This window comes from Python bivittatus, unplaced genomic scaffold (genome assembly GCF_059951505.1).
Source record: "Python bivittatus isolate LINGU-HERP-01145 unplaced genomic scaffold, Pbiv_v1 ctg000840_np1212, whole genome shotgun sequence".
NCBI lineage: Eukaryota > Metazoa > Chordata > Lepidosauria > Squamata > Pythonidae > Python > Python bivittatus.
The window spans coordinates 17,459,625-17,485,567 of NW_028277113.1; the positions used below are offsets into that span (position 1 = coordinate 17,459,625).

Consider the following 25,943-nt stretch of genomic DNA (forward strand, 5'->3'; position numbering starts at 1 on the left):
ATTTGTCTAAGGTTATATGGGTTATTATTACTGGTACTCTTAATGCTTTTGCTGTCTAAGATTGATTATTTTTTTATAATTTGGCTATTATTAAGGGATGACAAATGGGAAGAATTTTTTTCCTGTAATACTAGAGAAGGTGTCAAGTTATGCAAATGTTTATACTTGTTTGGAGGGATGGGGGAGTCACCTTTTGTCTGTCTGTCTTTCTCTTTTTCTCTTTTTTCTTTTTTGTTTCTGTATCTTTTTTAGTTCTGTATTAGCTTTTATCAATGTAAAACTTTAATAAAAATATTATTTTAAAAAAAGGAATCAGCATAAAACTTTGCAGAGGTCAAAAAAGAAATGTTTGATTGTTTGCCTCCTCTGCTTTGCAGGGACATTATTGGTCTGTGCAAAAATTGTAATATACACTCTGTAGTTTTTGTATCTCTGGGAGGAGCATTGATTGGCCTTCTATTACCAGAAGTGATTCAAATGGCTACTACAGGTAGTTTTTGGGTTACAACCTTTCATTCAGCGACTGTTCAAAGTTACAATGGCGCTGAATAAGGGGGACCCATGACTGGTCCTTGAAGTTGCAGTGGTCACAGCTTCCTTGCAGTCACATTGTAGCGATGCAGGCAGTTGGCATTTACACAACCTTCTCTGCTGGTTTCCCCACAAGCAAACTCAATGGGGAAGCCAGCAGGAGGTTGCAAGTTGCTCCTTCTGCTTTTTCTTCCAAGGAGCTTCCGGGCAGCATGGGGATCTCATATTCCGTAGCACCCACCCAGGGCACCCACCTGCACTCCGTAGTGCCTGCCCACGGCACCCATCTGCCCAGCTAACCACAGCACCTGCTCACCCACCCATGGCACCTGCCTGTACTCCAAGGCACCAGCCTGTGGCACTTACCCACCCGTACTTTGTAGTACCCACCCGCCTATAGCTCTCGCCTGCTGGTCTGCTTGCCTGGGACATGGTTACAGTGCCTAGTTCCACACTGTGGTCATGTGAGGTCCTTAACGACCTGTGCAATCCTTGCTTAATGATGGCAACAGGGACTGCCGGGATTGCTGTCGCTAAGGGATGCGGTCACATGTTGAAGTTTACAACCACATCACTTAGCAATGAACTTCCAGTCCCAATTGCCATGGTAACCCAACAACTACCTGTAATGTCCTGCTCTAGCACTGAACTAACATCTTTTATCTCTTCCATGGAATTTTATGTAATTCTGAAATAAATGTAAAAGTCAGGCAGCAACAACAACGACAAAAAAAAATTAAACAAATTAAAAAAAACCCTCTTGTTATATTGTAGATATACTTATGGGAGCTGAATAGCTGATGAAGAACTTATTGAAATCATTGTCTCCTGAATAATTAGGTCATATAGTGCATACAAGATTGTGTACAGACATCGGTGTAAGAAAAATGTAATCATTTGTACTTCACTGGAATTTAATTTGAGGTTTGAAGAACTTCCTTCCACATAGAAATAAATGGTTCCACAAAATACTTCTTACTGGACATTCTGACCACATTGGCAGATAATAAGTGTCCAAATTGTATGCATGAAATAGAATTAAATTAAAAAACAACTTTAGAAAGATATTAGAGAATACCATGATTGTTAAAACAACATGCAGGATCAAGTGAGATCTCTACAGAGGCCTGAAGTGCTTTCCATTTGACTGGAATAGTGTTAGTTCAATATTTCTATTTAACAAAGCAAATTACATTGCATGATAAGTATACAGAATCTGAAACCTTCTAGACTACTAAGGGAAACATTGTGAAAAATATGTGTGATTGCAAAGGCACTAAAACCCCAAAACTGTTGCCAAAAATGACTTCACTGAATTTTGTTTCACTTAATCAGTTGGGGTCCAGCATCAGTCTTAACTGAACTTTCTTCAATTGTCTGAAAAGCCTGCCTATAACAGCTTCATCTTGACCTGGGGACCTAATCACTCTTGAAATCAGTGAGGATTGTTGTAATTCTATTACATTTTGAAAACTCCTTCATCGAATGTCCTAACATTCTAAATTAGCATGCAGACATATAATATGTTCCAGTTTGAATGTGCTTCCAGGATACCTCATATTAACCTTTGCACAAGTGTTTTGTACATCCTGATTCAAAAGAACATTAAGTAATGTAAAATACAGCCTGCAAATATAGGAGGTAAGAAAGGGCAGCCTGCCGTTAAAGCAAGGCTGCTATCTTTCTTGTCATCCATTCATAAAGTCTGGATAACAGCCTTCTAGGCCAAAAATAAAGGCACTCTCAATTTATAAGGGAGAAACTGGTTCAAGACCTCAAACTAACACACACCATCCTGTGTATATCTACACAGGAGTAAATTCCACTAAGTTCAATGATGGTGGCTATAAAAGTGGAAGGGCACACTTTCTGCCCATCATTCACAGCCAAATAGTTAGAATAAATTGATTTATGAATTACAGTTCTGAATTTATCAGCCAGTAAAAAAGCATTTTCACTTTACAATAACATACACAACTGAAAATATACTATATATATCTAAATACAAAACTAACAAAATATTTAATGTTTATATCATGTTTTAGGGTGCTCAATGCTTTGCACATATTATTTCACTGAAGAGCTTAACGTTTTATGGCATATTACAGATTAACAAATTAACTTTCTTTTTTTAGGAAGAAGACTATTATATGTGTAAAAGAAGTTACAGCACAGATTTTCATACTCCACAAAGTAACAGACAAATCAGTTTACCTTATAAGAATGAATAATTAACACAGATACATAACAGGAGCTGCATGAGATTGACTATTACAAGTAGTCCTCATTTAGCAACCGTTCACAGTTACGACGGGGATGAAAAAGTAACTTTACGACCAATCCTCACATTTACAACCTTCGCATGTCTGTAAAGCAAAGGAAAGCTGAAGTAAGATCATAAGCACAGTTGCAGTGTCACATAGTGACTGCTTCGCTCAACAACTGAGTTGCTGGTCCCAATTGTGGTAGCTAAACGAGGTCTACCTGTATTGTTTTTCACCATAATGCAGCAGGAATGAAGTTATGAATAGCTTACCACTCATACCATACAGTTCCCCAACTTTGGGTGGCTGGTGGACACGTTTAGAATATTCCAAAGACATAATAAGCACTATCATAAAATGGCTGCTATGATGGGTGCAGCCAGTCACAAAGAAGCAAGATCAAATTGGTTCTCAGCTGTCACTCTGTCTGCTCAATAATTTGCAGTACAGCCTTTTAGACAGGAAGGTCATGAAAATCAAGTAGGGAAATTTGTAAACAATAGCTGATTCAACACCATGATAATAGGTGTAAATCATGCTATGAAATACTGAAAAATAGTCTGGTAAGCTTTCAGGTCAAATGCCTACTTTCACTTTCCTACCCCACCCCAGATCCCTTTCTTTAGGCCAATAAGATATCTACACCATACTCTCCTATCCCTAACTCTGGAAAGCACTAACTGTAGCATGCTTTAATGTCCTCCCTATGGTGATCCCGGAAGGCAGATACCAACCAAAAAAAAAAAAAATCCCATATGAGCTAAAGATTGCACCCTTGTGGAGGACAGTCTATTGAAACCACGGTCCATGTCCTGCTATACAGGTAGTCCTCGACTTACGACCACAACTAGGACCAGAACTTCCATTGCTAAGTATGCAGTCATTAAGTGAGTTACACCCAATTTTACATTTTTGCTGTGGTCATTAAGTGAATCAACACAGTCTTAAGTGAATCATGGTCATTAAGTGAATCTGGCTTCCCCCATTGACTTTGCTTGTTGGAAGCCCCCAGGAAGGTTGCATATGATGATCATGTGACCCTAGGATGCTGCAACTGTTGTAGATACATGCCAGTTACCAAGCACCCAAATTGTGATCACATGACCGTGGGGATGCTGTAATGGTCATAAGTGTGAGAACCAGTCATAAGTCACTTTTTTTCACTGCCTTCATAACTTTGAATGGTTGTTAAACAAATGGTCATAAGTCAAGGACTATCTGTAATATATTTTTTTGGTAAGGATGCAAGGGTCCATCTTAACACTCCTTATTTAACCAAGTACCCAGGCAATTCTGATTTATTCTATCTAGTGAAACTGTTACCTGAGTTATGTTTTTCCCAATATGGAGGCTAACAGAGAAGGTTAATTCATCTGGGGCCTTTCCAATGCACACATTCAAAGCAGAACAAGCAGGTAGCACATTAATATAACGTTACTGATTAACAGAAAACACAGAATGGCTCTTTTGTGTCACAGAAATACATAAAACCACCTTTAGCTTTAGTTCAATGAAACAGCTTCAAAAAGGAATGCTTTTTCAAGGAAGTCTATTTCAAAACAACCTCTTCCTATTAGTATTTACAGTAAGTTGCTGTATTATTTCTCAGAAGTAACTATATTTTTAAACACCCAAATCTTCAGTTTTACATACTGGTTGACATTAAATAATTCTGCATACCATGAATGGTATCAAAAGATACAATCAATTTTTTTTAAAGGACCTCTGTTAATTGCTGCAGTTATTAGGCATTAAAGTTACCATTGTAAATGCTTTTAAAATGCACACTGCTTATTTCCAACTGACCTTGATTATTTCCACTGGGTGAAATATACTACAATGGAATGTAGCAGAACTCAGATTTAATCAACACAGGCAAATCCATGCTGTCCATCCTTTCAGCCTCTTTCCTGTTCTTCCATAGCATGTGGTAGCGTAACAAGCCATGATATCATGTAGTATCCATATTTGTGTGTTTTAACATCAGAACTGGAAAAACTATGCTTTCTGTTGGCAACATCCTTTTTTTCTTTTTGCTAAGTATCACCTTCTCAGAGAGGAAGAATGAATGGCATGTCTTTGTACAGATTCACCCTTTGCTTTAAGCTATAATCTATATATCATAAATTATATGACTAAAACTTATTAGTTTGGTTCACATATCACACCAAGCAATAAACCATGCTTGCAAGTGACAACGGCTGGGTTCTCACAACATGATAAAAAAGCCTAAATCAGGGTTTAGCCTGATGTGTGAAACCAACTTTTGAAGGAACGTTCTTATCAATATATTCTTGCTTTATTTTTCCAGTAAAAGATCTTGTAGAAAAAAGCCATGTGATTCCTTGCACTTTGGAACTTGAAATGTTCTCATTGGGTAGCCTGTAATGCGTGAGTAAAAAATACTTATCACAGAGATTTGACACTTTCTTAAAGTGTTATATAAATATATATTATCTTTAATATACAAATACATATTCTCAAGACCCTGATGCATTTTCCCCCTTTTGCACTTCACTGACCTACACATTTAATTAAGAATTCCTAAGTGAATTTTACAATCCTTGCAGCACTTTATGTACTTGCCACTTCCGATATACTCAGGTATGATTTCTACAATGCTGATACCTTCTTCCTATTCCACCTAATTATTTGAATTCTTGTTGAGTGTGTATCCTGTCAACTGTTCATACAGTGACCAGGTTTACATGAAGACAAGTAAACTCTTAAGAGTCAGTAATTTGTGATGCACTCCTCCTTTCTCAGCAATCCCTCTGATGTCAAAATCCATTTGCTGTACTGAGAAATCCTGGTATGTAATTGTTCACATAGAAACCTAAACTATCATGACTAAATTATGTTAATAACTGCTACCTATTTTTGTTTTGTATTAACTTGTTCCCAAAACTATTAAAAAATTCCACCCTGCAGGTGAAACATCCACATATCATATGTGCATGTATCTTGTTTTGTATTTCCTATAATGTTCCCGTAGAATGTTAAGCATCCCAACCAATATACAGTAATCCTGAAGTGGGTGGGAGGAAAGGGAGCATCACAGTTCGGTGCTTGGGCTGCATTGAGACTTGTTTCTGAGACTAAGATTCGGAGGACTATCTGACATTATTATCTAAGGTAAAAATCCCAGGCTATATAAAGAAGTCTTAAATGTTTCACCCATGTACTTTTATTAACCAATATAGACAATTCATAAGGTACTCTGCAAACTCCACTTACTGTAAGAAACATAAAAATTACCTTTCTGGAACAAACCATCAAGTCCATTCTTAGTTACTACAGGTACACATTCATGATAACAAGTAAAATTATTATTTCATGGGCATTTGTAGTAATAAAACCCACTTTATAATCTAATTAAGCACCTGACCCATTCACTCATTTTATCTTGAAACTAATGATCTGTAAATAACATGACAAGAAAATATGATTATATTTTAATATTATTTTAATTAAAACGTTTCTGTAAGGAATGTTTGCTCCTCAATATCCAGACTGGTTAAAAAAATGATGTAACTGAATAATATGTGAAAAATCAGCAACACTTATTTAGACGGTTCCACAATTCTCTTCTTTCAGTAGTGCTGATTAATATAGATATATTGGCTCACTAAATTTACATTTCCTATTCTATGGGACCAATATAAATAAGATTTGAATCTCACTACAGTATTTCTTTACATAGTCACAAAATGGGGAGACAAAGAGAGACAAGAATTTCTGATTAACCTTCAGTATGTACACCATTATGGCTCTTGATTCATCTTTCTAGCCAAATCGGTACAAGGGGGTGGGGTGGGGGGAGAGCTGAAGTTAGTTCTAACAGCTGCTCTCGAAATAGAATTTATCCTAATAGAGAAGGGAGGTGGAGTTGCATTTTTAACCCCCCAAACTGACTGGCAAGTACTCAGCAGATAGCAATTGTTTACGTGTTCTGAGGGCCTCTTGCAACATAACAATATATATCCCACATGGATAATATAACTACCGAAGAAGGAGGGAAAAACACTCCATAATGATCACATGATATGTTCGAAGCTTCCTTATATTCCCCGGGCCTTTTTCTCCTACAGTCTTTCATAGGCTTGTAACCTTAACACTAAATACAACATACTCTTTCAGTTTGACACACACACACACACACACACACACGACTAGAGACCTATGACTATGGCAGTCTTCACCATCCTGGGCATCCTCTCTACATGTGTGGATTTCAACTTCCAGAATCCTTCAGTCCACATGGCTACTGCTGAGAATTCCAAAAGAAGGTTGAAAACCTAGATGGTATCCAAGTTTGGAGAAAATTGGTCTGTGAAATTAAAAAACTTTGGAACTATGCATACCCAGAGAACACAGAACTGTGTATGGAATAAACACCACCAATAAGATAATTTCATTAAGAAGATATATGCATGGTTAAGCAGAAGAATTGCTCTACGTTTCGTAAGACAGAGAATGATCCAGACCAGCATGCATACATTCTGCTATAGCCTGTTTAGAGCCTATTGTATTATAATCCAAGTGCATAGTTCAAGTGCATATATTGCAACTTTATTTGCTATATCATAATTCTGCCATGTATTGATTTGGAAAGAAGCTTAAAATAGGAGTGTTCCTTTTTGCTTTTATGTACTGCAGCCATTAATTCTTGTTACGTATTTTAAGGAAGCAATAAAAGAGGAAGCTTGACTTTGAAAGTAATGTTTAACCAAAGGTCAAACAAAATGAACCATGTTCTAATCTAAATCAAGTATTCTAGTTTTACAGTTGAGGAACTGGCATAAGAAACCTAGAAACTCAAACACAAGTAATACCTCAACTATCAATAGATAATTTTTTAAAATAGTTATTCTGAAATACAAGAACATGCCTAAACTTCTGGAATCTCTTTCTTTAATGTTTCAAGAAAATGCTGAGCAGAAATTATGACATCTACAGTATTTTAGGCAGAGGAGAGCCTAGGTTTGATTCAGAATTAATTTGGTAATTAGGAACTATCTTGTCTGCTTTCCTCATTACATTTTCTCCCATCTTATACTATTAGTGAATTTTTTTTTTAATTGCTCAGTTTTCAGTAGTCTCTCGGCATCTCCCAAGTCCAAAGATTATGTAGGAGATATTGCTTAACAATAGCCCTGTCATCAATACTAATTATAATACATTACAGTAGTTTTACAGAGCTCATATTTACACATTGTAGTACCCTATGATTAGCTTTAACCATGATTTGCTAAACAAGATATAGATTTGCTGAACAAGATTCACCCATGAAACATGGTTTATAAATCATGATGATTGCATTCACACATCATGCTAAAGCAAAACTGAACAAACCATATTATGGTTTAAAGTGATATGTGAACCTAGCATGTATCTTGGATGACACCTTAGAATTTCCCCATAGAATTGCAGAATGTCATGTTACAAGGTGGCAACAGATGCAGAAATCTTCACTGCTATCTAATGGCCACCAGATTTGTGCAGCCCAGATATGGCACCTCTTACTGGCTTAGAGTTTGGTAGTCGTTTTCATACTGCAGCCAAATTTGACAAATGTTTTATAGTAAGTGTTAATGGGATTTTTTATCCACTTAATTGTAAAAGGAGGATGCCCAGGAGAAGATGAGACTCTCAACACAACCAGATGCCTGATGAGGATTGTAATCTTTGCTCAGTTATGAAGTTCAAACCAGTCATTTTCTTTCAGGTTCAGTCTACATCCCATCTTTTGGTACATGAGTCCTAATTTTTTTAGGGGGGCAACCCTATAAATAAATAAAAATGCACCTCCCATTATATAAAGTCACAGCTAAACCATCACTGTTACAAGTATTACACTGGTTGTCATTGGCATAAAATGCAGGATAGACCGGGAAATGAAAGAAATCACATGTTCAAAAAAATAGGTCAAAATGTTGTGGCTATGATAACTGCAATTTAGGCTTAGTCTAGAGTTTACTATGGGAATGAATTAGTCATCTGGTTTTTCATGTACCCAAACTATAACTCTATTTCTGAAAATATGGAGGCCACTTACTTACTTAATTTATTTGATTTATATATCTAGCTTAAATGGTTCATGTTTTTATAACTCTTTTATGGATCATTTTTACAATTCAAGATACTTACTCTGGATTTGTTAGACATCCTCTCTATTTTGATATGGGAAAGTGTCAGTAACTAAAGTAAAAAAATTAAAGCAAGACAAAATAGCAAAACTTGTACTAACAGTAGATAATGAGCAAAAGCAATAAAGAGTTTCCTGCACTCTAGCCGTGAGGGTAGATGCCTGAAATAAGGATGCTATTAACAATATATATTGATCAATGGTGTTACAGCCAGTTGTAAACAGGTGCATTAACATCACAAATTCTCAGCTTTTTTAATCAGTTAAAAGAAAAATTGGGAAAGGTTGAAGTTAATGGAGTAAATATATCCAGATCCAAAGCCATATACACTACTAGTCACTGAAGGTAAGTACCCCACAAAATATTGGCAAAGCAATTAATAGTGAAAATAGGAGAATTTACAAGGGGTTGGGGGGAGAAGCAGCAGACTTACAATATTTCAGCATAAAGTTTCAACTCCCAAATGGTGTTATTTCCCATTTTTAAATTATCAGTCAGGTTAATACTTTTGAAAGAACAGTAGACTTAACTATTATACATATTGACACTTAACAATGTATTTTAAATGTTCAAATCACACTTATTTATTGGGAGAAATTTGGGAATTAAAAACATGGTACTTCCATTATACTGTTGCACTAATTTCAATGCAGAACTCAACCAAATTCTAATTGAAACATAGGTTATAGGTTAATCCAAAGTCTTCAGTCAAGATAACAAAATAATATTCCACAATTTGCATAAATGTAGCTGCAGGGTGCAAAAAAATTCTTTGATTAGAACTTACACAGTTCTAATAAAAGATCAAAAGCTCTTGGAATAAAATACATTCAAAATATTACTGAGTTTAATACTCCTTTCATGACTCAGCTTCAGTATGGGCCCTCTCCTTTCAATATAAAATGATGGCTAGCCATAAAATTACATGTTCAAACAGCTGCTAAACCCATTGCAAAAAAACAAGTTCAACAATCTTTCCATCCTATGTTCTATGTTGGACTGATTTTAATAGGCGTTTTAATAATAGCAGTCTGTTGTAAAAGATCTGCTACTTTAGGAATCTGACATAAAAGACTTTCTATTTTAGGAAGTTACAGTGAAAATTACTGTAGCTACAGTAATAGCATTTGCTTCAAATAAAGTAAGACTACTTGAATACCATTTTATTTATTTACCTTTATCTATGGATATAAGTTTTTCTGCTTCTTTAATCAACATATCAGGATTGTGTTCACATATTTATATTAAGCTGGAAACCATAAAGATTGGGTTCACAAAACACATAAACCAGCTTAGCAAAATGTATAAACGTAATTACTCTAAACCAATATTTGGTTCTCCAGATGTTGATGCATTCTAGCTGCTATGAATCCTAGCCAGCATATCTAATGGTGAAAACTGCAGTTCAAAATATAAAGGAATGGGGCAGGGTGCTCAACTCCATTGTAAGATGATATTTATGCTTCTTCCATTTTACTTCTACAATAAAAAGGACCTTTAATAATTATTGCTTTCTAAGACAGAGGGAAACAATCAAATCCCCAGAGAGACTTAAGTTAGATTAGTTATGGTCAAATTATAATACAATGCAGTCACAATCCAATAAATCTACTGTGTCATTTCTGGCCTCTGGCATACTATATCAAGCATTCTTCATAGAGATATTCACATGCATACTTTTGTAGGTTAAAATAGATGTAAACAATGGTAATCTTGAATTCTTATATCTATGCTTTGAAATAGGCATAAGCACTATTTCAAAATATAACTTTTCTTGAAGGGGGAATAAACTTCAGGGTAGAATCTGACTATAATTGGCATGCTACAACACAGTTGCTCATTTTTCCTGTATGAGTGCTACTGCGTTTATTTATTTTGCAGTCTCCCCTTGTCCATGAATCTGACATACAGTATTCACATAATTTGTCACAAAAAACAGCCTTCTCCAAATAAGAATTTCTCTATTTACACTGCATTGCTTGAATTTTATACTTCAGACATGCTGTTGGAGATGTATGTTTGTTTTGGAGAACATCAGATTTTGTGTTTGATTGCAGTGTTGATGATGATGACAAATATGCCTGATTTTAACAAATAAGTACTCTAGATCTATGCCTTCTTTTTCAGTGAATACATCTGGGATTAAGACCACATTTTTTTTAATTGTGTCTCAAAGGCTCAAGACTTAAACCCAAGAATGTCTTCTAAACTGTAAAACAGTATTTGCTATCAGTATATAGACTGGACAACATTTCTGTCTTTAGCATCAATTGTTATCTGTCAGTCAAAAGGCAGATCAAGAGCTTGCCAAGTGTCCAAACACCACCTTAAGTGGGAAGAAAGAATATAAATCTAATGAATAAATGAATACCTTTCTTGGCTTTCTTCAACTGTATTATGCTAATAGATCTACCTTGCAGGTCACTCCCACAATCAGTGGTCTAAGAAACACACAAATAATCAGATATATTCCCAACAGATTCTTTACAAGACATGAGAAAGCATTGAGTTTGAACAGCCACACACCAAAGTATTTTCTTTGACAGAGGAGAGGCCTTATCCAGGAGGTAACATAAACAAAAAAACAGTTTGTATAGCAAAAAATCTCCAGTCAATACACAATATTGTTGCTACAGCCGACTTCAGTTTCCACCCCATCCCCCCAGTAACTCCACCCTTGTATTGAGTTTATCTACTGGTTACTGTATGGGTACATTTATGCGATTTCTTTGGCAACAATGCAGAGATGGTTTGCTACTGCCTTTTTCTAGGACAGTTTTTCAACTTTCTAGCCTAGCCAACAACTCAGAATTTACCTGGTGACCATCCATCCAAAATCAACCAGGTCCAGCCCTCTGCAGCTTTCCCAAGTTCAGTCAGGTTTGTTAAGTGCTACCATCTCATTACCTTCCTCCTACTTCGTTTCCCATTTAGAAAAAATCGACACACAACAGCTACACCAAACCCTGGATTTCTTACAGTAATCATTTTTCAGAAGGCAGCAATCACTTTCCACCAGAGAAGATTTAAAAAATACCCAGAGTGTATATCAGTAATTGCTAGACATCTTTCACTGACTAAAAATACCATCAAGCAGAAAGACGCTTGTTACAAAATCTGAAGAATAGTTTTGTATTTTGCTTTATATCTGCTTTTAGAAGTACTATAAATTAGTGGGTATTTTTTTTAATGAAAACTAAGAATTTGGGCCCTACAACTTATCCTAAGGGGGAAGGTCCTCCCCACTCCAATTAACCCCTAGGAAGACAGGTGGATGCTGGATTGTTGAGTAAAGTTGCTTTTAAGGGACAGACGTAGCTCAATAGAACTAAAGCTCTGACTTGGCATTTTCTTTCCACTAAGCTACCTCCAAAGGGTGGCTTCCTTATGTCTATTTTGAAGTGATCCAATGCAAACCTAACAGCAAAATGTGAAATTAGAAAAAAATATGTAAGCTTCAAACTGTGAGTTATTTCAACCAATACCAAGTTTTCTTAACTACTTATAAATCATCATCAAGCTTTCTCAGAGTTAAGTATATTATATAAATCCTTTTTTAGCCAAAGCTCCTTATTATACATACAAACTCATCAAACTATTCCTTTATGCAAAATGCACAAAAGGCATAAGAAATAGGAAGCCAAAGAAATTAAGTCATGAGATAAGAACAAGAAAATGAAATTTAGCTAAGTGTAGTCTACTCCAATATATCTTTCCATACCTTTCTATTCATCACCATTCCCTTTTTGAGGAACACATCAATTTCATCCTATCATAACTTTCTTGGTTTCCTCGCTCTTGATCCATTTGGTCTTCCTTCATATATTTATTTTACAATTTGATCCTCATTCATTCTCTCTATATGATCAAACCACCTCAATCTACTTCTTTTGTACTTATCCCTGACTTTGGTATTCAATCCGTACTTTAGTATTCATTCAACATTCATTCTTGAACCCATCTCTTGTTTCACCATACACTTCTTAACTATCTCAGTCTCATTGCATTCCACTTATTTTATGTTTCTCCTAACCCAAACTTCTATCATGTAAAAAAGCGGGCAAAAACACACTCTTATGTATAGTAATTTTTGCTTCTTTTGACCAACATACATTTCTCTTAACAGACTGCCCACTGCTTTTCTATTAGCATTTGTACATCTTAAAATTCCTCCATATGTTTCACCAACTTTAGTGGACATTCTACCAAGGTACACAACTCCATCTACTGGCTCCAGTTTTTTATTATATATAAGTTGCAAGCATTCACTCCTTTCTCCCTGTCAAACACAACTATCATCCGTGAGTAACACGGACATATTAACAGTTGCTGTTCAGTCGTTAAGTCATGTCTGACTCTTCATGACCCCATGGACCATATCACGCCAGGCCTTCCTATCCTTCACTGCCTCCCTGATTTTGCTCAATTTCATGTTCATTGCTTCGGTGATGCTACCTAACCATCTCATCCTCTGCTGTCCCCTTCTCCTTTTGCCTTCCATCTTTTCCAGCATCAGGGTCTTTTCCCAAGAGTCCTCTCTTCGCATTAGGTGGCCAAAGTATCTGAGCTTGAGCTTCAGTATCAATCCTTCCAATGAGCAGTCAGGGTTGATTTCCTTTAGGATTGACTGGTTTGACCTTCTAGCAGTCCAAGGGATCCTAAGAGTTCTCCAGCACCACAATTCAAAGGCATCAACTCTTCAGTGCTCAGCCTTCCTTATGGTCCGGCTCTCACAGTCATACATTGCTACTGGAAAAACCATAGCCTTGATTATGTGGATCTTTGTCGGCAGGATGATGTCTCTGCTTTTTAATATGCTGTCTAGGTTTGCCATAGCTTTCCTCCCAAGGAGCAAGCGTCTTTTAATTTCATGGCTACAGTCTCTGTCTGCAGTGATCTTGGAGCTCAAATAAATAAAGTCTGTTACTGCTTCCATTTCTACCCCTTCTCTAAAACACTCCAATGAGAACTGAACATTTTGGGTGGGATGGATGAATCATATTGGGGAATAACAGAATGAGGTGTTAAGGAAGAGGCACAGATTAATAGGAACATTCCGTGATCCAACATTTTCTTTCATGTCCCAATTGTACTCCACTACCTCTGAAATTATAATTTTAAAAAGAATAGAAAGCACTCTTTTGAAAGCATTAACATAAATTTTGATTTCTAAGAACATCAATATGACTTTATTTTACAAACAGTCTCAGAGCTGTTATCAGTTTTTAGCCATACTGCAAAAAACAGGGAACAGTGAGATCCTAGAGTTAAAGTCAAAAGATAATATTGTATAAAATATTAATACATGTTTTATTTATGTTTTATATAAATAAAAACATAATAGACATTTGTAAGTGCATTAATAAAGAGAACTACCAACTTTTGATAAAAGTGTTCCTCTTACAAAACTGACGCAGCTTGATGAGATTATTTTGAATAATCCCACAAAAAAGAGCAACATTTTGTACTACACAGAGTATTTCATCTGACTAGCCTTGCGATTTATAATCAGAAATGTACTTGACTTTAAGCCTGCTTTAAAGATCTGCTTCAATGTTCTGCAAGAGTTATTTGCAAATCTAAGAACTTCCAGGTAGCAGAGCTTGGCCATGAAACTCAGAGGCAGGAGGTGGTAGATTCCTTTGTGAGAAAACAATACTGTTGCTGAATACCATTCCCATTTTGTACTACTTTGCAGATGTAGGGAAAACACTAGGGAGTGAGTATAAGTGATTCAACATTAGATCTTTGACACTAGGAAACTTTGGTTCAGATGTGTCATCCACACTGTTCTCTTTTTCTGGCATGGTATAATTGGGAATATATAAATTCCACTGCACATTGGGGAGAGGACACAAGGGACTGAATTTCAGAACAGAAACAGCACACACTGGATACCTATTCATATGATAACTTCCAAATCTGTGATTCAATGAGATCAAGTGAGAGATGTACAATTAAGTTGTGATGCACAAACTGCAGCTTACCAGGTGATGGACACATCCCACCCCAAGTTTTGCAATCCTGGGCAGGCAGCCAAGACAAGAGACTTATCAAGTCCCTGGCGAGCTGCCATACATAACCGATGGGCTGTGTTCAGCTTGGTGAGACAGAAGCTGTGCAGGTCTGGATCAAGGACTGATGTTAAATCAAGGAGTTATTCACTTAAGGATTTATGATGCATGCTAAGAAGGTCACTGAAATATTACATACAACCTTCCCCAGCCTGGCTGGGAATTCTGAGATTTGCAGTCGCAACACAATATTTTTATGTATGTATGTATGTATGTATGTATGTATGTATATATGTATGTATGTATGTATTTATTTATTTATTTATTTATATTTCAAATTTAGTCACCACCCATCTCACTCAATGAGCGACTCTGGGCGTTTACAGTAAAAAGGTCAGGTTGGTGAAGGGTGATACATACTGGATTCTACTCAAAGGCAAATAAGTTTCCTTCTCTATTTGTAATGTTCTTCTGACATTTATAAGATCTCTGGCAATCATAACCTAACGCATACATCATAAATATTCCTAGACTTAATTTATACCTATCCCTAACCTCAGGCATACTGATATTTGAAAGTACAAATATAGATCCACCAAGTTAATATTTTTGGGAGGCTGTTCCTTGCATTGTTTTGTTCGCATGTCATGGCTTAGCCCTGAACAAGAATAACTGTGCTTACTAATTTCTCCCATAAGTGGGCATGGCTAAATACAAATTATTCTGTCAATGGTTTGCTTGGTATGCTGTATAAACCAGAAACTCTAGTTTGTTCTGGAAGCAGTAAAGCTTACAAAGAAAGAAATGTAAAACAAACCATCATTTTGTTTCCTAATTTGTTCTATTTGAATAAGCGAGAATCCTAGATTTATATGACAGTATCATTTTAACCATCCCGACCTGAAGCAGGAGCCAATGAGGTTAAGGCATAATATGGCTCAATTTCACTCTTTGAACTGTTCTGTAAGTACAATGATTTTTTTCAGCTAAGCCCATACAACCAACTTCCAATATCAACTTGCTTCTATATAGCTATCATTCCACAGTATTTACTGCATTGCAGATAGGCATCACTGGTATCATATATAGATTTGTGCTATATATTTTGATTTAAATTAATCTTATAAGCTTGGAACAATTTAAAAGAAAAAACACACTCTGACAGAACAAATACAGCCAATGGACAACTTTGGAACCAGTTTAAAGATTGCAAGGGCTATGCTGAACTGAATCTTTTATTTTGAATTCATAAACCATAACCTCTCATTTACCAGTACTGATATGATAAAAGTGGATATGGCTTTCACATGATTTTGTGATCCTAAGTTGGCCAACCATGATGTTTAACTTTTTTTGTATATCTAACTCTCCATTCAACAGCAGGATCTTACACTGGAAGATTTCATATCACAATAGATCTTGGATTCTTTTAACATAAAATACAAGAACTGTCTACCATGCCTCTATGTCAGTTTTTCATTTATCAAGGAATTTGTACTGCTCCTAAAATGGAGTTAACTTTGGTTTCAAATCCTGAAACCTTTTCAGCAACTGACAGAACTTAATCTGAATGTCTGCAACTACTCCCACACTATGTCAAGATTACAAGTGGACACTTGGCCAGAATATTCTTTAAATCTTGCCTGATGAAAGCTTGCACAATATTTCGTGATCTTGAATTTGTTTAATAAAAAAAAAACCCTTTATTACAGTCTTTAGGCCAAGAGCCCAATAAAATACATAAATCTATAATTATTATTAATAAAAAGACAAAATGCAATAAAATTATATAAAATACATTATTATAGTAACTATAATACAGATAGCAGTGGCAGTCACAAAAATTTGTGCTAAACATCTGTAGGTAGAACGGATACTCTAGTTTCTCTTCAGATTGTATAAATCTTTGGCCTTTAATAAATATATTATTGTAATACAGAGGTGTGGATTATTCTTGTGGCTAACACAGCTACCATGGCATTTTTCATTCCAGGTCACTCCATCCTTTAAATAATTAATAGGTTCTACAATTATACAAAAATGTTAACAGAGTTTCCTATTTACTTCATCTTCTAAGAGTGTAACTGTTGTTTCGATTAGGATATTTTTTCCCAAGTTCTGCATCTAAAATAAAATGCAAAATGCTTCAGTGAGCTTGATTTCTTCACTGAAACTCCTTTTTATCTTTTGATAAGCATGTTATGAATTAATGCCTGCTGAACTGGCAAAAGTATCCCATGCATTCATTTTAAAACAATAATTAATCTAAAATGCAGAAAATAAGAAAAAAGGGGAAAAGGAAAGTTGTAAATCTCAAATGTAACATGAGCATGTAATACAGCCTTTCCCCATTATATGCTAAACAAATGAATTTCATTATTTAAACACTCATTATTAATGATTCACTGCATTCTAAGTCAACAGTTCCAGATACGCACTTAAACATAGGATTAAACCATTATAATTTATATTGTAGTTCTCAAAGTGCTACTAAAGTGTTCTTTGTTAAACTGTAAAGATGAATTGTCCCCAAAGAAGACTCATAATCATTATTTAATTATAGATACGCTTTGACTTTGGATATATTTTTAAGTATCATGCATACCATGTTACAGCCTATGACATTTGAAGATTTGATAGGGCAATCCCTCTATTGTGTATCTAATTCCTATAGAGTTATTGGTGTAGTTAAATAACAAAAGACTTAATGAGCTTTTTGGAAGAGAAAAATGCTTCAGTAGTGAACAACTTTAAGCCACAAAAAATGAAGGAAACTGAAATCTCCAATAGTAATTTTCTGGCCAAGAGTGATCTGGCTAAACCATTAAACTATAAGTAACCATGATTAATAGGCTGCCATAGGATAAACAGAAACATATAAGGAAATGTATATATACATAGCGTACAACATAAGATTATCTAGTGACTGTATCCCTTTATAATTCAGCTCTGTATGGTGGAATTCTTAATTCAGCCAACCTAACATCAATATATGCCAGAATTTTTTTCATCTTTCAATGGACACTAATTTCTACTGCTACTTGGAGAGTTGTCCTTGTTATCCAATAATCTAATCCAGAGGCAGCTGCATGGCATAGAGAAAACTCTTTCAAGATATGTGTTGTGTGTTAGGAAATGGAATGAGGACCTCTAAGTAATTGGCAAGAAGTAGCTGTCAATTTCTTGGTATGATTACAAAATCACATGTCCTGAAACAAGCATAAATGTGCCTCCATTTGATGTGTTTTGGTTGATCCTAATAAAGGTATTGCCTGATTCTGGATGCTTTAAACAGCTCTGCAGGCATTAGTATCCTAAATAATGCTGTTGAACTCATTTTCACCCCTGGTTATCAATACACAATGTATATACAACACAGAATATCAATGTCAGATTCCTCAGCAGACACAGATTCAACTTTTTCTAGCTGGTTTTCATCAAGATACTGGCTAACACAATAATATCAGAAATGGTCTTCAGTGGAAAAGCTAGGAGGCAATTTAATTAGAAACAAGATTCTATCATTGCCTAAACCTGATTTACTACTCAGTAAGGAACACATAGGCCTTTGCTTTGTTTGTTGGTGCAAAGCATACCGTTTGTTCCAGTTCACATAGCAAAATATATTCAGAACACGTGGCATTACTAGAAAACTAAAACCATTGCATATGTTAGTTATGGGAGTGTGAGAATCGTTGATAGCCTAGATTGCATGCTCTTTAATTAATTGCATATTTCAAGTGGCAGCATACCATCATTCTTGCTATAAAGGGACACAAGAACATTTTAACCACTAGAGGGCAAAATTTACCAAATTGTAGATAAAAATCAGATCCAGAAAAAAACAATTGTTATATTTCATGTTATCCAATTTATATATCATGTATACATTTGGTATGTAGATTCAAAGAAAAACACCAAGAAAATAATGACAGCTAAAAGGAAGGAACTGCATTCAAAGGAAAGATTGGACATATCTGATAACATATCACTGGCTGGTAAGGACTGGTTTTTAAGGGCAGTGATAGTCAAAAACAGCATTTTGTTGGAGATGTAATAAGGACAATGTCTCTTTAAAACATGTTTCTACAATGCCCTATACTTACCAAGTTTTGGGAGAAAGTAGTGGACTATATGATATGATTGTGCAACAAAAGCTAAAATTTTCAGAGGATACTATTCTTTTAAACTATATGCCTAGTACATGGAATTTGACATCTGGACAATGAAAATGGATTCTCCGTGCCCTTACTGTGGCCAAAAGACTGATATTGCAGCATTGGAAAGATAAATATGTGGACCCATTTTTTCAATGGATTGAAGACCTGATTGCACTTGCCACTTATGAGCGGACTGCCTATAGACATAGACTTTGTATGGACAAGTATAATGAAATATGGGACTCATTTATACAAAGATATAGTAGGTTAAAAAAAAATCACAATAATCATATAAATCTGTTAGAAATATATATGTATTTGAATACTATTTGAATTAAATAAGTATATATAGAATTGAAATTGTTTATTTTTATAATGATTAACAATTTTTTTCTCTGTTGTATTTTTTTCACTTTTTTGTTAAACTACTTTTATGCATTTTTTTTCTTTTTGTAATCAAAAATTAAAAAAAAAAAATTAAAAGGCAGTGTCTCCAATTATTTTAGGTACGTTCTCCTAGTTATTACAGCATCGTTCTAAAACCTGCACAATATTCAGCTACTCTGTTACTGTACATTTTTACATTTTTCAGACAGTGCATTTTGCTGCATACATAAATCTCTCCATGGATATTTAAGTATTCCCATTAAAGTAGCACTGTCTAAAAGTAAGAGCTTTGTAGTAATGAAATATATACAGCTTAGTAGATCATGACATCACACACAAAGTATAAATAGCATTACACTTATCATTTAAAGCATTTATTTTAACTGCAGAAATATTAATTAAAATAGTTGCACTAACCGACAATTAAAATATATTGCCAATACATCTGGCATCTCTATTTCTCAATTTTTGAAGAGTTGCTCACGGTGTATCTTGTCCCCTAATTCTTTACCCACCACCCACCACCAAACTTCACCTTCTTTTCATTACTGACTGAGGCAAAATAGTTTTGCAAGGCACATCTACCCTGTGGTTGCCATTAGTTTCTTGATTTAAATATTATACATACTGCTATTTACATAATTCATTACTTGTACAGAAAACAGAAGCAAATCAATACTCCCTAATTAAACTGGAGTATTTTCCTAACTTTAAATTTTCCTTAGCTTTTGCTTAAACCCACAAGAAAATATTGAATAGAAGTAATAAACTCAACAACTGATTGTGTCAATAATCCTGTGGAGAGAAAATGTAGATAGAATGTACAAAAATAATAGGGGAAAAAAGTGAATAATGTTCTGTGAAAGCACATTCCTCAATCACTAAAGATAAAATACAGGTAGTCCTTGTTTAATGACCATTCATTTAGCGACCATTTGAAGTTACGAGGTGCTAAACTACTTATGATGGGTCCTTGCACTTACGACCGTCACAGCACCTCTGCAGTCATTTGATTGCGATCCAGGCACTTGGCAACCAGCTCACACTTATGACAGTTGCAGCGTCCCAGAGTCACATGATTGCCATTTGCAACCTTCCAAGCCAGCTTCCGGCAAGCAAAATCAATGGGAACCGTGTGATTTGCTTAACAACTGCCACAAAAAATGTCATAAAAATCAGATGCGGTCATGTGATGTTTCGCTTAATGACCACCCTGCTTAACAGCAAATTTTCCGGACTCTATTGTGATTGTTAAGCTATGACTACCTGTAGTTCAAAAATGTATTTTTAGTTAGAGTAGATAGAGGGACTTACTTAAGGCTCATTGTGGATTTCTGAGGGTCAAAGTTGCTGACTTTTTAAAAGTTTTATGTACACAATTAAGTAGTTTACTGTTACTCTCTCACACACAAAAACACATGATTGTAAATGGATCGGATTCTTCACAAGCAGAAATGACAATCCCTTCTCTCCATTTCTTAGACTACAGGTAGCTCCTGGGTTATGAATGCCCAGTTTACAGATGACCCATAGTTAAGAACAGAGCCTATTGTAGCAAAATTCAAGTTAAATACACAATGATTTGAGTTAAACACACGGTGGTTTGAGCTAATTAATTAATTAGGCTCCCTTATTTTTAACTTCCTTTTATTCTGTTTTATTTTGTTTTATATATTTTTAACGTATGTTACTGTTTTTAGCTTTGTTGTATGGTGCCCTGAGTCGCCTATGGTGAGATGGATGGCTATTGTAATGGACGGCATGAGCCGGGAAGATTCTGGAATGGAAGTTCAAGGTTGTCAGGAGGGGGGAGAAGCATTCCAGAGCAAGCGCCTCAGCCCACAACAAGAGTGGGGAAGACAAAGAGGATGAGGCTGTCCCCTCCCTAGAGTCTCACGGGGTATATCCACTAGGTGCTTTAGCATAGGTTTAGTCTGGCGAGATTCTGTCTATTAGGTGCAAGCTAATAAAGGAACTGAACTGTACTGGATTGCCTTGTTGTTCTTAGGCTGAACCTGACAGCTATATAAATTGATTTAATAAATAAAATAAATAAATAATTACACAATACTACAATAATACTGTTCTGGTTTACAAACAAATTCAACTTAAGGACAGACCTTGGGAACGGAACTCATTCTTAAACTGGGGACTACCTGTATATGGAACAATAAAAGAAAATCCTTTAGGGAAAGTGCTTTGTATTTCAAGTAATTATTACAAAGAACATAAGGGCCATAGCATTGATAATTCTCGACCTATTACCATTCATTCAGTGACTATTCAAAGTTACGATGGTGCTAAACTAACAATGATTACAATCGTCCTTGGAGTTCCCACCCTCCCAGCACTCCCGCGGTCACATGATCACCATTTGCAACCTTCCCTGCCAGCTTCCCCAGAAAGTCAATGGGGAAGCCAGCAGGGAAGATTGCCAAGTTGCCAGGTTAAGTCTCCCCCATCTGTACACCCTCTCCTAGCCTGCTGGTTCTGCAGTGGCCAGTCACACGCCCTCACACACCCTCCCTGACTTGTGCCACACCCTCATGCACCCCCTCACACCCCCTCCCTGACCCATGCCACATCCTCCCAGATCCATGCCAAACCTCTCACGCACCCCCTCACACCCTCCCTGACCAACACTGCGCCTCTTGTGTACTCCCTCACACCCTTGCAAACCCTCCCTGTGCACCCCCTTGCTCCCTCTTCCATCCAGCAGCAGCCATTTACCTGCCTATGGGCCTGGGACTTGTAACTTCCTGCCAGCTTCCCCACTGACTTTAGCCGTGGGAAGCCAGCAGGAAGTTGCCTCACCTAATGACCATGGGATGTGGTTAATGAGGCAACCATGACTGCAGGGATTGCCATCACTAAGTGATTCCAGTCATGCTTTACAACTGCATCACTTAGCAATGGATCTTCCAGTCCCAACTGCCATCGTAAGTCGAGGACTACTGTATGGCCTTTTAATAACCATTTTTCCTCAAGCATTCAATTCTCATCCTACAAAACATAAAATAAGTTACCAAGTACTTTTGACACTTGTAGGGCCACAACATCCTCCATTTTACTTTAGATTGTGCCTGTTTAGGAAAAGGCCCAGATTATAGTATAACAAGAATCAAAAAGCATTTCATTACTGATCTGAGGAGAAAAGTGTAAGATTGTTACAGCATTATCTTACAGGAGCCCCCCACTGACAATAACTAACATCTTTATAATGAGGTTCTCTATACTGGCAACATTTTTTGATTATCTATGCCTTTTAAGCTCCTGTCTTTTGGTCTTATTTCAAATAAATCAAATGTGATGACAATTAATGTTTCATAAAATTGCATTATTTGTATATAAATTATATTGTGACAAGCACAATTACTTCACAGATTTGAATATGCGGCGTGACTACATGTTTTGTTTAGCAAGTCAAGCACTGCAAAAATAAAAGCAAATCTTTCAGAAGACCAAGGAAAGCCTTAAAGAAACGTCTTCAAATAGATCTAAGATTATGATGGCTGAGATTTTGAAAGAGCTTCAAATCCAAATGAAAGGGTTTTTTTCCCCTAAGAAAAATGCTTTTCATTATAAAAGAGTAACGATTTTATTATTAAAAACAACATATGCATCAATGAGTTGTTTTTTAACTTTTTTTTTGGGTTTGCTTTCACAATTCTTTTACACAGATCCTTTTTCTTACAGCAGGGAAGGCAAGGCTAAGAGGCAATGTCTTTCTTGAGGCCATGCAGTGAACAAGTAGAGTCAAATCCACATCTGGAAGTTCCACATCTTTACAAAGACTTTCCACTGGATTAATGAGATGCTTCAGCACAGCTCTACTGTTAGATTTATTTATAAGACTACATTATATTAAATTATATGAACTTAAAAGAATCTGACCTTTTCCTTGAGGGCCCCTCTTCAAAATCTGAAGAACTAATATCATTGGAAGTTGAGGACACTTGCGACGCATCATCCTTCTCATTCTCTAGCTGTTCAGACCCTGGTCTTAATCCTTTAGATGAGCCATTACTAAGGAGTCCTGTAATTAAAAAAAACAAAAGAGGTAAGAGAACTAGCCACAAATCCACCCTAAAACATACTATAGACACCCAAACACACACACTTACACAAAAAGAACAACTGTAGCACCAGGAATCTTCTAAAAATATCAACTGCATAAAATGTATCCTAATAAAATTGCTAAATAAGATGTTTAATGAACTCATCATACTGCATGCTCATCATGCATCTTATCTCAGTTATCTCTTTAATCTCTTCCTTTTCTCCCAATATTCTAAATCCTGTGAATGCTAAGTCTGTGTGCCTTCTTGAAGGGTACTTGTGACTTCATGACCAAGGTGAGATTTTAGCCAGATACTTCCTGGTTCACGTCTCATCTCACTTTATTTAAATACTTTAGGTCACAGTTAAAGTATAGTAAATTGTCAGTATTACAGACCTCAATTCACCAGACTTTGGATGTAACAGACAAAATCTGAATTTCTATTTCATCCCAAACAATGGACACCTTTTTTTTTCATATCCTAACCCTATTAAACTGAGGACAGTACAGCCCTCTCAAAGCAGTGTATATAATAAGATCCAATTCAGTGACAAAAGTCACAATCAGATTTTTAAAAATCTCCAGTATTTCAGGACTTTCCCCCCCCCACCCAAAGGCAAGTTCCAACATCAAAAGTGAACTAAACAGAAGACCAAATGCCTGAAATGATTAAACATGACTTGCTTTTATCTACAAATGGGGCAGTGAACAACCAACCATGACTGCTTGTATTGTGCTAAATTTTTCCAGTGTGTTCAATCTAATGTAACTCTGAGAGAAAAGTATTCCAGAGTATGGGGGCTACCTAGGACCTCTGTAGGGGTTTGGATCAGATGAGTAGATTTTGACATGGAGTTGCCTAATATATGCTGGTGCTGTGTCATATATAGGGCTTTAAAGGTAATGATCATCTCTTTGAATTGGGTTTGGTAACCAGTGCAGCGATCTTAAAATTGGAGTTTTTCTACATTGACTGGGTGATCCTCCCAGCCATTTGGACATCTTTTATACCAGCTACAGTTTCCAACTCATCTCCAAAGGCAGAACCCATATAGAGAACATTACCATAGTGTAACCTTGTGGTAACCAAGGTGAGAATTACAATCACTATGGCATCCTGGATCAGGTAAGATTGTAACTGGTGCACCAACAAGAGTTAGGTGAAGATACCACAGTTTCTACCTACTGCTTGAGCAGATACCAATTCAGGATATCATGGCATATCCAGCTCTGGAATCAGCAAAGTTGCCATTTTCAGGCAGTTGTTTTTTGGGTGGTTAAGATCTTAAAAGCTCCCTAGATGGGAAAATTCAGCCCAATTTAAGGACATAGTCTAAGTTTTTAGAGTTGCAATGGTTATCGTAAGATCTGCGAGGCTAAATGCACTGATTTTAACCATGAAACCCATGCAAATCCTCCAAAACAGGCCCCAAGATTTCACCATTAACTATTCTGTGAGATTTAAGAAATGGATGCAGGTCTTTCAGAAAATTTTAAATTAGAAAATTTGCAAGTGACTCTTATTCCAATTGGCATATTCATTATTACTAGTCTTGACATTTGCTGTGAAGGAGGGAGAGGCATGGAATCTCTGCTTCTCAGTGTTTAGAACAATCTACTGAAAATCAGACTTCATACAACTTTGAAACTTGACTGAAGTAGATTTTTTTTCTGCTGAAAATTTTGAACCTGGAAAATTTTCTGACCCGTATCTCTGGCTCTGGGCTGAGAAATGAGGTTACAGTACATGTTGCCATTACTATTTTATACTGTATGAGGTTCATGTTAGTGTGTTTTCATTTTTCTATATTTAAGAGAACAGCTTACTTTAAAAGAGGTACAAAAACCAAACCTAACCCTATTCTCCAACTTATGCCACTTCATACTGTAGGATTTTCATTCAATAAAGTACATTTTGCATTATCTTTTCCCCATTCCATTTTTACTAGAAGTACTGTAGGTTGTTTTACCCCAATTACACTTTCTGGAAATAAACGGAAGATTCCATTTCTAAGGTAGATAGACAATCCACAACATACAGGGGGCTCCCAAACATCTTTTCTTTTGTTCTTTTACTAACCTTTGATCCCCTTCCAACCACATAATCAAAACTAGGTTGCAGAATGCTGATATGTTCCAGTATATTTTTCTCTATTTTAAGGATTTTTTTAATGTATTAACTTTTGGAATAGGCTTAACACAACGCTCTTTAAAAATCAGGAGAAATAAAATTAAATTGCATGAATATCCCACCTGCTTGTGGTACTCAATGCTGAGAACAATCACAAAAAAGTGTGGTCCCAGCCATCAAAACGTTGTTGATCCGTGTTCTGAGGTGAAGGGGAACTTCAAACACGGAATATGCTCAAGCCTATTCT

At 36.1% G+C, this 25,943-nt stretch overlaps 1 protein-coding gene across 2 annotated transcripts in view; it reads right to left on the bottom strand.

The window, feature by feature from the left end:
• The window catches only part of JARID2 (jumonji and AT-rich interaction domain containing 2), a 242,979-nt gene that overhangs the window by 69,519 nt on the left and 147,517 nt on the right, over positions 1-25,943 (bottom strand). The window contains exons 1-2 of one of the 2 annotated variants that reach the window (XM_088130623.1): positions 23,400-23,522; positions 2,746-2,897 (exon numbers count right to left, since the gene is read on the bottom strand). Coding sequence is in view for 1 of the 2 variants with exons in the window: in XM_088130622.1 (XP_087986748.1) it covers positions 23,400-23,541 (142 nt within the window). In the remaining variant the exon portion in view is untranslated. Of the gene's footprint in view, positions 1-2,745; positions 2,898-23,399; positions 23,542-25,943 lie in introns of those variants that run through there. The other variant, XM_088130622.1, reaches the window with a different exon arrangement.